Source organism: Gordionus sp. m RMFG-2023, chromosome 5, assembly GCF_954871325.1.
Source record: "Gordionus sp. m RMFG-2023 chromosome 5, tfGorSpeb1-WG-v2, whole genome shotgun sequence".
Taxonomy (NCBI): domain Eukaryota; kingdom Metazoa; phylum Nematomorpha; class Gordioida; order Chordodea; family Parachordodidae; genus Gordionus; species Gordionus sp. m RMFG-2023.
In genome coordinates, this window is record NC_088779.1 from 3,366,219 (window position 1) to 3,385,449 (window position 19,231).

At 27.5% G+C, this 19,231-nt stretch overlaps 1 protein-coding gene across 1 annotated transcript; it reads right to left on the reverse strand.

Annotated features, from left to right (window-relative positions):
- Positions 1 to 208: 208 nt before the first annotated feature.
- Positions 209 to 718, reverse strand: LOC135929815 (protein FAM133B-like). The gene has a single exon (XM_065466538.1). It carries the CDS (start codon positions 716 to 718, stop codon positions 209 to 211), a length of 510 nt encoding a protein of 169 aa, XP_065322610.1.
- Positions 719 to 19,231: the final 18,513 nt, after the last annotated feature.

The window sequence follows — 19,231 nt, forward strand, 5'->3', positions numbered from 1 at the left end:
TAATTTTCTTTTTACAAATCATTACAATAATGTTTCTATTTCTTCTTCTTAAATTTGTGGGAAAAAATACTCTACTTAAATACAAAAAATAAAATGTCAGTTATAATACGAAATAAATATTTGTGTATTTTTTTTTAAATCTAAGTCTGAGCATTTGATTATTTTGGTAAAATAAAAATTGGAATATTTTTTCTAATAAAAAAAAATCTCAGGTTGAATCCTCGGCGGAATCGAAATACTGGTTGAGGAGCGGCAAATTTTTATTTTCCACCCGCGCGTGATTTCCAGAATTTTGGTTAACGGATGACGGGTATTTTTTTAAATCGGTATCGCCATCTTTAGCTATTTTTTGGTTTTGGTCGGTGGATGGGGCCTCGCCTATCATATCGTCTATGATGTATTTTTCTAGGCTCGATCTGTGTTCCGATTTTTCCGCCGATTTCACACTTCGCCCTCTTCCGTAAGAGGGGGTTGAACGACCACTGACCGTCGAATTACTTGAACGCGATCTTTTCCTACTACCGCGAAAACTCTTACGACTTCCGGAGCTACTGCGAGAACTATCGGACGAGGAGGAATTCGAAGAGCTACTAGTGTACCTTTTCTTGCTTCTTTTGTGTTTGCGGCGTTTATGACGACTCTTCCTATCGAATTCTCGTTCGATCATAAATTGCGTGAGCCTATTTTTGGCTTCCTTGGAAATGGGTTTCAGGTGCATGAAGTTACAAAAATTGCCCCTTTCACAATTTCTGGCGATATTTTTCAAAAAAAAAAGTTTATTCATTTTAAGTAAAATAATTTTGGCTTTATATTGCAAATAGTTTTTTAGAAAAAAATAAAGGAAGGAAATTTTAAAAACATACCAGAAGCGATAGAATTATAAATGAACCATAGTTAACAACTTTCTTAAACTGGTTAAATTAGATGTAAATTTAAATTTTAGGAACAGTTTGCAAAACTGTTTGCTGTGGCTCGATTTTTATTTTATACTAACATTGAAATGCAGGATGTAAAGGATATGATCCTTTGTTTAATAAAGAATATTCTGATTGCAACTGAATATTAACTGCATGAAGTAGTTTTCCTACATGTAAAACGAATCCCAAATATGCTTCTGCCATTTCATACTATAAAAAATTTTTCAAAATTTTAGGACAGCTTTTAAAATCTCTATCTAAGAAGTATTTTTTTAAGGGTTTGTAAAATTTTAAAATTCTATCGATGGCAGGTATTAATGACACCTACCTGATAGGTATATATCGCAACAACTCGCACCATTCCAAGTCAGACCACTTCACCAACTCTTTTAATTCATTAACTCTTTTAGTTGGTGAACTAAATTCGTTAAAACATTTTATCACAATTATCTCGACATCCACAGATAGTACATTCATTGCCTTCTTGGAAGAATTATTTAGTATATGGCATATACAGCCATTTAGTATTAATTCAATATTATGCTGCCTCAATTCAGTAACTTTGGTTTTTGCCAAAATTTACAGAGGCATTATCAGCGCAGAAAGCTATCATGTAAATCATTGATAACCCTGAATCAGCTATATTTACCCTTATGTGGCTAGCTACATCGTTGAATTTTTCACTACCCGAGGAAAATATTTTAACAGTTTTATTGAAATGTTCTTATTCTTGTTGAAATAGTGAAAGATCGAGGGAAATATTTTCATATTTCCCTTATTAAATGCATCTGTGAATTGCATATGGATGTCCATTTTTCAAAACGTCTATAATTAACCTCTAGAATTCAGGTACTAAAACACTTGTGATAACCTTGCTCATTTTTGTTCTGCCACAAGTAAGGTTTGCACTTATATTGGAGTCGTTAAATATCATGAGAAAAGATTCGACCCACTTTGTGATGATATAGCTCTGTGAATGTTGAACTACATGTTAGATGTATACGATTTCCAAAAATGTAGTTGCATCTGTATTATTTATTATTTTTGAGAATATTTTTGTATTGCAATCGATGTTGATATAATCCCCTCTACTGACTTATATGAATGAAATGATGTTGATTTATTATTGGATAAAAATAAAACAGGATAGAAAGAAATTTACAAACTAGATATGTTTTCGAATAAATATGTATAATTTATTTTAAAAATATAAAAATAATGAATTAATGTCTCTCAAAATTATTATTTAAAGATTAAAAACGTTAAAATACTAAAAAAAAAAAATTGCGGTAGATTTTTGCGGGAGATTTCTAATTGCGGTATTTTGCGAAAGAGAGATAACTGCGTGTAAACTAAAAAATTGCGGGAGTCTCCCGCTGATAGAGGGAAACATGGCAACCCTGTTCCTATATCTCCATTTATATTTGAATTAAGTTTAGCTAAAGTTAAATATTATTTGTATATAAATCATAGTCGTCTCTAGCCTCTACAATCTCAGGAGGGGGCTCAACTAAAAAAATTTCATGTGGTGCAAAGCCCCCATACCCCCTAATTGGCGGACCTTCTACCCGCTTTTGCCAGGCTTTCGGCAGGGTTTTATATTAATATATTATATTTTTAAAATTTGTTAACTCTGAACATCTGAATTTTCTATTTTGTCATTAATTATATTAAGCATAGAAAATAAACTGGCATATAAATAATTTTAACAATAGAAGACATTTCTAAAAGTAATATTTTTTGATACTAAATCTATTTATTACAATGTATAATATTTTCGATTGCTGATATAAAAAATTTTTGCGTCTTAACAAGTTATAAAAAGGTTAATTAATTCATACATATGCCTCAATTGATAATGGTTTTTAAAAAAACCACATAATATAATATAATTTTTATCAACTTAAATTGACAGAAGGTTATGTAACTTATATAATATAACTCTCTGTTACCATTTTAGACAATGTTTTATAGAATGGACTAATATGAAAAAATTTATAGGCCTAACCAAATCAACAATTCTTGAAGAAGTATAAACAACCAATCCAAATCATAACACTATATGATGGTTAGAGCTTCCCTTTAGATGACATGATGGAAACTTAAGTAATCGAGAAAATGATTGTGAGATATTAGATTTTTAAAAGATTTTTAATGATATATAAACGACTACACAGTTGACCATTTTGCTTATTTAAAATATGCAATCATATGCTCTCAGCAGTTGTAGTAATAATCTTAAATTACATAGCCACACAAATAATAGATGCTGATTAATTTGCAGTCATAGCCATGACAACGATGTTAACTCATACAGAATTTATTATGTTAGATAAATTTATAAAACAAAAACATTAAAAATCTTTAGAAGAAATTTTGCAAATATATTGAAGCTTTGAGTTATTTACAAGGCAAGGATGCCATATTAGAAATGAAACATTTTATAACTATAAAATAAGAAACAGAGTGATCTGATGAAAGCAACTAGGATTTTATATATTATTGTCTCACCACCTTCAGTTGGTATATTATATCTTATATTAATAGAAGTTTGAAATAATATTAAAAATATACTCGTATTAATAATTTAACTCAAAACTGTTTTTCAAAGAAAGAAAAAATAGCTTTCCCTGAAAACACGTAAAAAGGAGAAGAAAAGTTATTTAATTTATTACATCCATCGCGGGATGAATAATAAGATACATTATTTTTAATAATATTTTTTAATAAATCGCTGGCGTTTAAAAAATGAATGCAAATTGTTATTTATATTTATTATCAAAAGCATATATTAGTTAAATATATTAAAATATGAACTGTAATATATTATATAACTGTCAAATACGTCTGTAAAAGTGGCATTTTACCTAATATTTTATAAACAATTATATATAATCGAGGATTATAAACTATATGTCTACTTACTTTTTATAAAGAAATCTCTTATACTTATTAGTAGGACCTTGGAAATATTTTTAGAAAGAGACATGGTAATTAAATTTAAAAATAAATAATATAGTTGATTAGGACTAGTGATTTTGAACTCGGTTAATTACAATATTAAATTTGTTAATTTTCAATTAATAAATGTTTATATTTATTTAATTAGGGTTTTATAATATTTAAATAATAAAAGTCAATTAAGCTTCAGCTGTTAATGCTAAGTATATATTTAGTTAGTGATATTGATATTCTAATTTTAATACAGAATTTGATTGAAAAGCAGACATAGTGAAAATATAATTTATATGTATAGTAATCTAATCTAATAATTAAAATAATAATTATTTAATAAAAATTTAAATAGTCTTATTAATTTTTAAATAATAAAATGAAATCTATATATTACTTAATAGAATTAAAATAGAAATCGCTCAGGGAGCAATCAAAAAAATTTATTCTTAGTTCAAGGGGATAAGATTCCTTTAAAAAAAATTTTTTTGCTTCAGGGGACTATTCAAATTTTTCAAGGGGCTCGAGCCCCTGAGGGCCCTCTCCTAGTGCCCCAATGATATAAATAATATACTCGTATTTTAATTTATTTTTGACTCTGAGCGTTTAAAAATTTTTGCATATTCATTTATAATATATCTGTATTTGCTTTATCTCAAATATGTCTTAATAAAAATTTCCGACTTATATGAAAAATTATTAATTGTCAAGTTCAAATTATATAAGTATAACGTAATTCTCTTTAACCCTTAACTGTTTTATGGATAATGGAGGCATAAAAAACAAAACCTCAAGAATTTTGAATACTAACTACAAAAAAAATATATATTGATTTTGACTTGATAATTCAATCATTTTTAAGATATGAACACTTTTTGGAGGTAACACGCAGATTTTTTAAAATCTAGATTTAAAAAAAATTAATTCATATTTGAAAGTAAGTTAATACGAATATTATTTAAATAACTAAAATTAAGGCCTCGTGAAGACTCCTGGTAGCCAGGAAGGAAAATAAGTTAGGCAACACTTTAGAGAATCCACAATTCACCTAAGCTAAAAACAAATCGTAAAATGATGATCTTAGTCAATTTATAAATGGGATTCGTGAACAAGTAACATGGAATATCAATTAAGTAATGATTGTAGTGCTGAAAATATTTGTCAGAAAGCGAATTTGTCGTCGTTCATTAAAAAATGTCCTATTTAGTTTTTATTTTGTACGATACCTATTGAGAAAAATAAATATTCGAATTTCGGCATAAAATTCTATGACTAAGATGCCTGCCAAGTTCGGTCCTCAAGTCCCTTTCTCTAATAATCCCGGAGCCACGAACAACAAAAATTGAATAAGCTTTTATTTAACTTTCATTCACAAAAAAAAGGAACATTGAAAAATTCGTAAACGCATTTATTAAAATCTACAACTAAAAAACATGCATATAATTGTAAAACATGAAAGCCGTTGAATCCAATGTATAAAAATATTTAACACCGGTAAAATATATTAATATAAATGAATAATATTTTTTTTTCAAAAAAATTTTATTAATATTTAATAATCGTTAGGCTAATAACGCCTTTGGCAGGAGTCGAAGATGGAATTGCTATGTTTCATCTAATGAATAAGGATTTTATTTAGGAAACAATTATCTATCTTTTTTTTTGATAAACAATCTTCTTCTAAATTGTTTATTAATTAATTCATCGTGTATAAAAGGAGAATTGAGAAACGACATTTTATTTCTTACCCCCCTCATCACTTCCTACCGATTTTCTAATACGATACTAGTTTTATATTTTATGATTTTTATTTGTGGAAGCAGGATCCAAGGTCAACAGATGTATACATTAATAGAATTAAATATAAAATAACCACTTCAGGTTAAGGTAGTAAACGCTGGTTAGAAAATTAAAGCATGCTGGAAATTATTCGAAGGAAACAGATGTTAATTTAAAAAAATTAATCAATCTGTTTGATTTGAAAACGTTTTTTCACTATATTGCAATTAAATATGAATAATTGGTAATAAATGACTGAATTGAGTAGTGCACAATTTATGCAATTTTTATAATTTTTTAAAATTAATATTTAAAGAATCAAAATTTGGTAGTCTTTAAAGGAGAATTTTTGCTGTCCAGTTTTCATGTCCAGTCCTCTCAGCCTTTAAAACAGACTTGAATTAAATGTTCGATAAAATCAAGTTAAGAAAATATTTTTATAGTTAAAATATGAACTAAGGCACCTCTTTATTTTTTGATAATCTTCACAATGATTATCATAAAATTTTTTATTTATCATTAAATCTTGATATTTCAAGTGATTTATTTGATCGGATATATATAATAAACATACCATAATCACATGATGATCGTTTTCCCCATGTATTTAAAATTTAAGGAGACTATATAGTGTAATGTTAATTTTTTTAAAAAAATTTTTTTTTGCCATCCCCGGGATTCGAACTTGCGACTTCAGGATTGGAAGGCAAAGGTTCTTTCAATGCAGCCCCCCTCAACTTTTTACTTTACGATTTTAAATATTAATTATATAGATGTTGAAGGGTAATTATTTAGTTTGTGTGTGTGTATGGTATTAAATATACTTTAATAATAAATTTTAGATAAATATTAAAATTTAAGAGTAAAAGAGGTGCAATGTATACTGTGAGCATGTATTAGAAATATCAAAATTTAAAAATGTGATGGAAATCATATTGAATAAAATTTAAAATAGAGGTGCTTTAAGATTTTGAATATTAATTATGGGTTATAGATTGGTCTGAAATTTTATTTACAGACATAGCCAGGCCTGATCAAAAAACCATGGGTTGAAGGGTAATTATTTAGTTTGTGTGTATGGTATTAAATATACTTTATTAATAAATTTTATATAAATATTAAAATTTAAGAGTAAAAGAGGTAAAATTGTTGCAATATATACTGTGAGCATGTATTAGAAATATCAAAATTTAAAAATGTGATGGAAATCATATTGGATAAAATTTAAAATAGAGGTGCTTTAAGATTTTTGAATTTTAAATATGGGTTATAGATTGGTCTTAAATTTTTTTTGCAGATAGCCAGTCCTAATCAAAAAACCATGTCCCATGCAACTTTCATAAATTAATTAATAGTTGACATTTTTAATATAATGATTGAAGTTTACCTCCTATTATTTGTTACATTAGACATATCCTTTTATTTTTTCTATTGTAATTTAATAACAATTTCTTAAATTTAATTTTATATTTTGTAAATAAGTAATAAATCATTTGGTTTGTTTAAAATTTAAATAAGGATGAACATATTTTCAGAATGGTACTTTAATATGTATTCATGAATTTCATATAAATATCAGGAGCTCACCAGTAGAATCAGAGGTAAATCAGATATTTACCCTTCATTTGTTAATTTTGAAATTAGACGATTTAATTCTTATAAACCCCTTACATCAGACCATGTTTTCTGGATCAAAATAAATTATTTGGGTTTTCCTGGGCTTGGGAAATATTTTTCACTATTAATATGGACTTGGACATAGCTTGAGAAACATTTTTTATAATTATTATAGTCTAAGATTCCTGTAAATTTTTTAATTTTATATATGGGCTAGAAATTGGCCTGAAAATTTCTATGAAGATATGGCATGGCCTGATCAACCAAGGCCCATGCAACTTTCATATTCTGATTGTATTTTTAAATGCATTGTGACTTTTTATATATTTTATTTCAGTCCTCAACTATCAAAATTATTATGGTCTTTTGCGGGTTTGAGAAAATCAAGTGCGAGGACCTGGCTTGGGAATTTTTTTAATATTAGGCATAGGTGTAATATTTAACACAGAATATTTATATGGCCCTCAGGTAAAATCTAATTTAAATATATTTTTATTCAAAAAAATAGTATTCACTCTTAGTCTTAATGGGTTGGCCTTGGCTGGGGTGAGCTGGGTTAAAATAGACTAAAAAATAGATATAGTTTTTAGAGATTTACCTATCTCCAGGCTTGGAAATTTTTTTTTAATTACTATCGGTTGGCTAGGTTTGAGAAATTTTTTATATAAAATTATTATGGGTTGTGCTGGGCTTGGAAAATATTTTTATAAATTATATTGGGCTGGGCTTGGGGAAAAATTTTCAAAATTATTATGAGCTTGGACGCTTAAGAATTTTTTTATTATTAATTATAGGTCAGACATTGGCCCAAAACAAGTTTTTTCGCAAGCCTGGGCTTGACCTGATCAAAAAACCAATCTGAATTTTGATTGTATTTTTAAATTCATTATGATTATTTAAATTTTTATTTCAGTTCTTAACTACCAAAATTATTATGATCTTTCATTGGGCTTGGAAGAATTTTTCATAATTAATATGGCTTTGAACTTTACCTGGGAATTTTTTTTAATATTAAATATTAGGTATAAGTAATCATTAATATTTAACAAATATTGGTATTATCAAGTAAATGCTTTAAATTTATTTTTACTCAAACCATAGCACTTAGTTTTAATGGATTAAACCTGGCCTGAAGGGATGAGGGGATAAGAAGAATAAAAATTGGATATTATTTTCAAATTACAGGTAACATGCATAAAAGTAAGAAGAAAATTCCCCGTCATTTTTGACGGGCTATCTACTAGTAATGTATAATTAAACAAATTATGGGGTGAACAAAAAAAAATTCAAATTAAGAATGACAAAATATTTTTCTAAAAGACTAACTAGTGATTAAAGAAAGTCTATAAAAAAAGCCAATAAATATAAAAAAATTAAAAAGCGGTTAGGGTCATTTAAAAGAGTAATGGATGCTTAGGATTAAATTGACAGATCTCGAAAAAGATCTCCTGTCATAGATAAAATCTATCAGTTAGATATATAGTAGGCTCAGTTCGATAAATATGTAGTTGAACATTAAAATAAACATCCATTTATATTATTAGAGAGTGGTTAAATTAACAAAATGGGATTCTCATTTCTACCAAATATCAAAATTTATCAATAATCTAACAAAATAATTTTTCCCTGCTTAAATAAAAATTTAGACGGCGCAAACCCCAGCCTGGTACCTAGCATTGCAGACCTCTAATATGGGGTCTACAATTATTTCCCGATACTTTAATTTATTTGAAAGCCTAGTCCCAAAGATTCCTAAGGTGTTCGTAATTATGGACATGAGAATCCCAAAATTTGCTTATTATGATGTTTTATTGAGGGATAGAGCAAAGTAATTGATTTAGCTGCGAATAAAATACAAGTGAACCCTAACCCTAACCCTAACCCTAACGACCAAGGTATCAAAATACATCTAATATTTTAAATCTATCATTAAGGCAACCTAGTTAGAAGGTGAAGGCTATGTCTCATGAGTGTGAAGAGGTCAGTTTGCTTCAAAAATTTTGAAGGAGGGCAGGGGGTAGGCATTTAAGGTGAGGGGGGGGGTCAAATTATTTGAGGGTACATTTTTGAATGAAAATGTAACCAACAACTATTTTTTACAATAATTCCCTGATTAATAGAAATTGCTATAAAATTAAATTGTATTAATATTGATATTAATAAATTGCATTTAGCAATAGTTTAATTTAGCTAGGAGTTTAATGTTTAGGCCATTATAATTAAAAACTCAATAGAGGAATTTCGTCCAAGGCGGCAAAAAAATTTAGTAGTAGGTATAGGTTTTATAGGTGGATTTGCCTCCAGTAAAATTTCTGTCATGTAGACACTGGGTGTATTAGTTATTTGAGAGCTTCTGATATAATGCTGTTGATTGCATTATCGTGCATTTGAATACTTGCAATATAGTAGGTGGTGGCTTTTATTATTGACTATTTTACCACTGTCAACATATTAAGATGGCGTCACCGCATTACCGCCTAGACGTGGTGTGATAAAAATTCGAAGTTTTTTGGCCTAGGGAGAGACCTGAGGTTTGAGCTAGATATTAACTTAAGCTATTTATAATCCCTTTTAGCTTTAAAAGTTATTGAGTTAGGGTTGCTCTAAGGTTGACATTCGTAAGTAGGTTATCAACATCAACGGAACTGGCTATATAGAATTTCTGTCTTTCTGTGTTCCGGTGGTTTGTCTGATATGAAATGGTGAGCAGTTTGTGCGGCTAAAGAATGAGGAATTATTAGTAGGAACATAAGACGAAATGAAGATATATAGATACCATAAAGATAAGTGGGTGATTACTCCGCCTGAATTATGGCTTGCAGCTACGGAAATATATCTTTCAGTTTAAATGCTTCCAGTAAGTCTTTAACTTTAATTTCATACGAGACTCCAAATTATCATTTTTGGCTTACATTTCCCTCATAAGGGCGTTTAAATTAGTGAAATCATTTGTGAGTATAGCCAGAGAGTGAATAAATATCAAAATTGGAGATGTTTAGGGAAGACTCCATGAACGATATTATCATCTAAATAGTAATAAATAGGCGACAAATTATACTTATGTTTTGATAACCAAAGATCAAACTATAAATCCAGTGAAATAATTTTGGAGGGGACTCTCTATGATGAATTCACTGCCGAGATAATAAAACATGATTATTGAATTTTGAAAATGAATTGGCGGTTTACTTTGAACAAAAAGTAGGAACAAAATGACTGCTTTTAATTGTATTAAATTGGTTCTTAATAAATCGAGTTTTAAAATTGTTAGGGATTTGGCTTATAGAGCGGCATGGGCAGAAGATTCAGAACTTACACGGATATCGAATTCCATTTGGTGAGATTTCAAAAAATATAAAGGGAATCTTTAATTCTGCGAGATATGATTTTAGATATAATTCCCGGAATGAAAGATCTAAATTGTATTGGATCCGACACCATTGTATTTCTGAGAGCGACAAGCGGGCTACTATATAAGATTGAAAGCATTTAATATGGAATACACTCCCGATAAAGATATTATTGAAATATTTTCTAAATTTATTTAATGAAATTCCGGCTTAAGGGGATGAGAATCATAGTTCCGCATAATAAAGGAGGCTACTAAAAAAATTAAGTCAAAATATCAAGAACTTTTTTTTCGTACTAACAATTATACAAGTCTTAAATTTAAAAATTGCCCAAGTAAATAATTAAAAAAAAAGAGATTTTAATCCAAATAGCATACAACACATATTTAAAATTGCAATACAACTGGTTCGTGATGGAGCTAGAAAATTATACATTCACTAGGCAAATCACACTTCTCTCCAATCCATAACCCACAAATATATTTTACCACCCCACCCCCACCCTCAAGAATTAAGTAATTTATACATTCATTCTATGACTTAATCAAACTAGGGGAGACCGGGGTAAAACGAATGACGGGGTAACAATGTTAATACGAATAACATTTTAACCCTTGTGCACAAAAATTTCAAACTTGGTGTGAAGATGTATTTTTTTTATCTAATTTCTTACCTATATTCATTGGCATAGCCAGGATTGATCCATGGGGGGGGGGTTTAAATTTTTTTGGGAGCTTCGACCCCAAACCATATTTTTAAAATTTGCTAATATTTTGTGCTTTATTGGTGTCTAACCACTATAGTAGCCAGCATAAATGAAAAAAATATTATTAACAAAATTTTGGCCAAATTTATGATTACTACGCTACTGAAAGCATTATTCTGTAAATATGATCAATGTTTAGTCAATTGTAAATTAATTCAATCCATTCGGTGTAGAAAGAAGAATATAATCGCCCCCCCCCCCCAAAAAAAAAATCTCCCATTTGTTATGACACTCAATATATCTTATTCTATGTTAAAAATAATTATTTTAATTAAATTTTTGCATATAACAAAATTCTGCAGAGAATTTCATCATAGATTTTATTTATATAATAAAATAAATTTCAAAATGTATAAATTTTATACAAATTATATTAAAAATTTATTCTAAATAACCAAAAATAGAAATACAATAAAATATGAGTACAATTCTTGTGCGGTATTTAAACAATTATAATATAATTTCAACCGTTATTTATTTTACCTTTTAAAAAAAATCAATTATATTTGCTACTACATTTTGACAACATATCATATCACTAAATATTCAAATAAAGTAACCCATGACCGAGAATAAAAAATTAATACAAATGAGTGTATTAATAAAACATAAATAATTCTTATAAGAGATCCTCAAAAGTTAGAAAATCGAAATCAGGCTGAGTCGGGTCTAATATTTTTTTAAAAAAAATTCGTGCTGGGTTGGGTCGGGCCTTGGAAATTTTTTAAAATATATCTAAATATATCGATTTTATGTTAAATTTTTTATGTAAAATAAAAAGATTTGATTTTATTTATAAAAACTGGACACCATATAACATATATCTTATATTATGAGTAATTTATAAAAATGAATTTCTATATTTAAATAAATTTGGGCCAGGCCGACAAATCTTTTTAAAAATAATTTCGGCTAGGGCCGGGTTTGAAAAATTAGACCCGATGCAAATCACTAATTCTTAGTGCAAATGCAATATTTTTTTATCAAAAATAGTATAATATATAAATATTATGCTAAGAATCCATTATAATTACCTTTTGAATATAAAAATTTTATGACTAAAATCATATTATAATATTATAGCAATTTTACAAATTGTATTTATAAAGAGAGGTCTACTTTTCTCTGAGATTCGACCAATTCATCTAGAATCAAATTTTTATCTATAATAATCTCCTTATAAATATTTTTTAATCTAGAATAATCTCCTTATAAATATTTTTTTATCTAGAATAATCTCCTTATAAATATTTAATATTGCGAATCTATTTAAACGGCTTTCACAGGTGCTATTTCTTAAATAGGTTTTTTAACCTTTTCAAAGTTAATGAGGTGCAGGTGCTAATCGGTAATAGCTAAAATAAAAGGCAATGTTTTGATATAAAGGAGGGAATCTAAAGTGCAATTATACATGGAAAGGGATTGCAAAGCATATTTTGGTCTCAAAGGTATTATTTTGTCAAAATTTTTATACCAAAATTCAACATCACTACGATCCTGATAATTCATCAAAATAAAACTCTAAGATTTTCTTAATATCCTCTCGCGTTTCAAGTGTATTTAGACTCAACCGGTAAAAGAAAATAAAAGCTGTTTAAAATAAAATTGTGACTAATAAATCTTTCCTTTAATTGAAAAAAAAATTTGTCAATAAGAGGAGTAAAAATGTTTATTTTATATAAATCCTCTTAAGCGATTGAACTATCGAGAAACTACACTAGGTTAAAATTTTTAATCCATAACATATTAGCTATTACCTATACTTTCTCATTATATTTACCAAAATTAGATGATTTTTATTTTATTTAAAAATTATAAAAAATTAATTAAAATTTTTAAAACTATCTAATTAGTTTAACAATATAAATTTTATTATTAAATTTATAAATATTTAATTTAACGGTAACTAACGGTATCTCGGGGAAATTTTTCATCTTTTTTTATAAATTTATTTTTAATTTATTTTTATTTATTGTTGTTATTTTTAATTATAGCTTTTTTAAAAGACCATAATTAGAATATTATAATGGAATATCTTATTTTTACCGATATCATAAATTGTTATACAAGAACCATAGCTTTTTTAGAAGACTACAAACTTCTAGAAACTATATTATCAGTGTTTATTCAAATAAATTGGTTATTTATCTAGAATTTGATTGATAATTTCAAGAAAAATTCTTAATTCTCTAGTATATTATGATTATCTTAAATATTTAGTATTTGATTCAAAATTTTAAATTAAATTGGAAATTTTTAGAATGAATCTTAAATAATTGAAAATTTCAAGAAAAAATCTTAATTCTCTATTATGATTATATAGTTTTAGAAAATTTAAATTTTAAGAAAAAAATCTTAAATATCTAGTATTTGAAAAATTTTAAATGAATCTTAAATAATTGAAAATTTTAAGAATAAATCTTAAATAGAATCTTAAATAATTGAAAATTTCAAGAAAAAATCTTAATTCTCTAGTATATTATGAATATCTAGTTTTATCTATTTTTTTATTTATTAAAAAAAAATAAAATAAAAATAAAAAAAATTACGTCGTCATACGTCATAAATCGCATACGCCCTCTAGACGTTGTAGGTACAACAGAGCTACGCTAGGTATTTCTCATTTCCATCTAATTGGATTAAATAAAATTTGGGAAAAAGATGAGAAGCCCTTTACACGTTTGTGGGCAAGCCGTACGTACTTGTAAGCACAACATTTCGAAAAAAGTTGCTTAAACCTCTATAGGCTTTAATTTAAAAGGAGTGGGACAAAGAAAAAGCCTATACCCGAGAACTACAGTATAATTTAATTACTTTAAAGGTGGGTGATGGCTGATTTTAAGCTTAATTTCTTTAATGTAAGTTATATCTGTAAATAAATATGATTAAAATAAAATAATATTTACCACCGGATGAACAAAATCCATACATTCAATATGAAAATAAAAAAAAATAATAAAAAAAATATTTAAAAAAAAACAATAAAAAAAATAATAATATCGAAAATTTCCCCGAGATACAGTTAGTTACCAATTTAACTATCGAGAAAGAATATATAATATATAATATATTTATATTGTTATTTAATATTTTACATATATGTTATCATTTAAAATTGAAAATTCTTATTTGTTTTTTTAAATGTATTTCATTTTCATATCGTATATAATTTTATTTATAAATTGAAACCATTTTTTAAATAAAATTATTTCATTTTCATATCGTATATAATTTTATTTATAAATTGAAACCATTTTTTAAATAAAATTATTCGCAATAAGAAAAAAATTAAAAAATAAATTTTTTCGTAGGTTATGGGGAGGGGGGGTTGAACCCCCCCTTCTCTACACCACTGCCTATATTCATCTTTTAAAAAACTTACCTGGTTTTATATATTTTGTCAAAAAACTTGTTTTTCAAAAAATATAAAAATCATTCTCTAGTATAATTTGTAGTAAAATATACATATCCTCAGTATTTTAAATTTGACACACATGTTCCTTAATGTATTAGCTAGAAAATAAAATTTATCTGACATCTATAGCTATAATAGAAGTCACGCAATAACGAATTTATAAAATATGTCACCTTGGGGTAAAGCTGTTATGGGTAAAACGGTTAAAATATATAATTATTCATATTAAATTTTTCATTCATTCATTTATTATAATTTTTATTGTATCAATCAAATAATGAGAAAAAAGAAAAACCATATTTAGAGATGTAAGTATAATAGATGAAGCCATAAAATATAAAATAACAAATACTTTATTAAAGTTGTCTGCTAAAAAATATAACATAACTTATACATCGTTAAGAAAAATAAAAATGGTATTAAAAGTTCAGATCATCATAAACAAATATTTACAAATGAGAGAATCTAGATTGTGTGTTAGAAGCAAGTAGGTCATTTATAGGATTAACTCCTAAACAAGTAATTAAATTTTATTGTTTTATTTGAATGAGTATTAATTATTAAATTTATTATATATTTCAATTGAGCATTACTAATTGAAATACATTATATATTTCAATTGAGCATTTTTATTAAAGTTATTCATATTGATATTTGAATTGAGTATTAATTAAAATTATGAAATACATAATATATTTCTTTAGCATTACTAATAAAGTTACCAAATTAATATTAATATTTGAATTGAGCATTATTAAAATTATGGAATACAATATATATTTCAATTGAGCATTTTTATTAAAGTTACCAAATTAATATTGATATTTAGATTGAGCATTATTAAAATTATGAAATACAATATATATTTCAATTGAGCATTTTTATTAAAGTTACCCAATTATTATTATTTGAATTGAGCATTATTAAAATTATGAAATACAATATATATTTCAATTGAGCATTTTTATTTAAGTTACCAAATTATTATTGATATTTGAATTGAGCATTATTAAAATTATGAAATTAATTGAATTTATTTAATTCATTATATCATTTTAAGTCTATAGAATTGGTATTAGTAATTATTAAAATATAATTATTCTATTTTATAAAAAACAAGATAAGAGGATTTGCATATTAGCTTGCTCTAGAATATGATAAATTTTTCTCAGATAGCTAGACAACTATGATATGACCTATATTATTATTATAATTTTGAACCACATAATATATGGAAAGCTGATAAAAATGGTTACACCATCGTTGAAACTCCTGCAAGAATTATAATACAGAAGGGTGATAAACAAGTAGGCTCTATAATGCTAGGAGAAAGAGGAACGTTAGTTACAATATGTTTAGCCAGCAATACTATAGGCCATAACATTCCACCATTTTTCATATTTCAAAGAAAACAATACAAGGATCACTTTATTCGTGATGACCTGTTGGATCTAAGGGTGTTGGAAACGCATCTGGTTGGATGCAAGAGGAGGAATTTTTATGTTTTTTGGAACACTTTAAAAAATATTCTAGCGCATCCAATGAGAAAAAAGTCTTGTTAATTTTAGATAACCATACCTCTAATTGCTCAATTTCCGTTATAAACTATTGTCGCTCCAATGGGATCGTTTTTTTAACACTTCCACCGCATTGCTGGCATAAACTCCAACAATTAGACAAAGCAGTTTATGGGCCATTGAAAAAGTGTTATAATGGAGCTATTGATACATGGATGAAAAATCATGTGTGGCAACAATTTCAGATTTATGTTATTCCAGGAGTCTTAAAAAATGAAATACCGAGGACAGTGACACCAAATAATATATTAAATAGATTCTTAGCTTGTGGCATATATCCTTTAAACCCAAATATATTTACAGATCAAGATTATATCCTGTAATAATTCAAATGCTAGCTTATGCTTTGTCTCATGGTTGGATTTTATGCCAACAATGCAGTGGAGTGTTAGAAACGATCCCATCGGAGAGACAATAATTTATAACGGAAATTGAGCAATGAGAGGATGGTTATCTAAGATTAATAAGACATTTTTCTCATTGGATGCACTAGAATATTTTTTAAAGTGTTCCAAAAAAGATAAAAATTCCTCCTCTTGCATCCAACCCGATGCGTTTCCCACACCTTTAGATCCAATAAGCCCATCACGAATAAAGTGATCTTTGTATCGTTTTCTTGGAAAAATAAAAAATGGTGGAAAGCTATGTCCTATAGCATTGATGGCTAAACATATTGTAACTAACGTTCCACTTTCTCCTGACGTTACAGAGCCTACTTGTTTGGCACCCTTCTATGCTATAACTCTTGCAGGAGTTTGAACGGTGGTGAAACCATTTTCATCTGCATTCCATATATTATGTGGTTTAAAGTTATAAGAATTATATAGCTTCATTAAATTTTCACAAAATTGATTGACATTTGTGGGATTGAAGCCGCATGCTCTTGCTAGGCTAGTAGCTTCAGGGGTACGATTCGAAAGTTGGAAATATCGTTTTCTAAACCCCACGTTCAGAATTTTCGATAACCATTTAAATAAATAAATATTATAATGCCACATACGCTCAATCTAGGCTAGGGTCCATATCGAAGCGTATGTGATTGAGAGGAGCATTTATATAGAAAAGCGAGGTCAAACTTTAACACGTACCCATTTATTTAAAACCATATTTGCAATTTTTTGATCATTTTTCTAATGGATAGTTTATAAATCCAAAGTTCCCAAATTTTTAAAGTTTTAACGGTGTATACTAAAACTATACCTAGACCAGTGCGCCGATGTCTCATTTGACGGCGGCGTTTCTTTAAAATTTTTTCATCGGCGTTTGGCGACGCGCCGATTCCGCCGCCGCCTACTAAATTGTCGGCGGTGGCGGCGCGATTCTATTTAAAAAAATTTTTAATTTATAAATCAAAGTATTACATTTTTTTTTATAATTTATTTGGGCGCTCTTTTCGAAGTTTAATTCATTTCTTAAATTATTTCCCGTCTCACTCGAATTTAAATGAAATTCTCATTCTCAGAAATAGATTATGGAATTGCATTTTTACTCAGATCAGAGTCAACACATATTAGTAATATTCTATTGATTTTTATTATAACAAATTAAAATATAAATTTGGAATGCAAGCAAAATGTAAAGTATGAAATATAATAAATCAGAATTCAGACTCAGCAAAATTATAATTGTCATGAATAAATAGTATTTTATCAAGATTCATAGGACATAAAGAATTGCTTTTTGTATTGAGTATTAAACCAGCAATGGAGGAAATTCTTTCTCTGGGTGTACTGGTTTCAGGTATACAAAGAACCTTTCTAGCTAAATGAGCAAGACTAGGAAGTTCCCGTTGCTTTTTCTTCCGAAAGATTAATGTGCATCCTCTTCTGGGATTATGTTGGCTGCGCAAAATATGGCATTCTTGTTCAAGATTACTAATGTTGTTATAATCGTTGCCTGGAAGGGAATGTTTACGTATTTTAGTTATATAAGAACTATGCTTGCCCATTATCTTCAACTTGATTCTCATTCTATACATTTCTATCATGCTCTAAAATTTTTTAATGTATAATTAAAAATTGCAATGATGTCGTAAAATTCGAATTTAAATATTCCTAAACAATTTTAAGATTTTGAAAATCTGGGATCAAATAGAGTCGCTAATATCTAATGTTTAAATATAATTTTATCAATAAAAATATAAAATAACTTGAAATTTTGTAATGGGAAATCTTTGGTCAAGCTTTTTTGTTTGATATTTTCTTTTAAGGAAATAATATCTGAGCAATCAGATCTATTGCTTTGTAGGGTTTCTATTTCACTGCGTAATAATAACCCTAAGTTTATTATCGATCCCTTTTGGGAGGAAAGAAATTCCACCGACTCTTGGGGATTCAATACTCTCGAATCATATCCCATTCATTATTAAAGAGTTTTAAAGATTGTTTTCCTATTTTATTTAGAACATTATTTACAGTAATTTTGTTTACCCTGCGAACACTTTCTAGCATAATCACCATGCGGTGCCAGCAGGTAGGGTAATTTAATTTTAAAGTTTTTGTATTAATTAGGTTGGTTGGTGCAATGCCATTTCTATTATCATATTCATTAGACATATCAAAATGGTCATCAAAGTTTAGATCAGAATCATCGATATCCAAGATATGACCTGTCTCATAAATTGACTGCAGACATTTACGATGCTCTTCCTCAATTTCACATTCCAAATCAGCTACTCGATATCTGAGGGCTGAAATAATATCTCTAATTTTTTAATGAGAATATCAATAAAATGGATTATATTTATCCGAATCTTCCTCATCTTTTTTCCTCAATTTCAAGCAAGGTTTACAATAAATATAAACAGGCATTATTGTGCTTTTCTTATTTTCATTCTTCAAAATAAGATTTCCAAAGTA

Excerpts from the sequence above, each read along its gene's own strand:
- LOC135929815 (XM_065466538.1), bottom strand. The coding sequence starts at position 718 with ATGCACCTGAAACCCATTTCCAAGGAAGCCAAAAATAGGCTCACGCAA.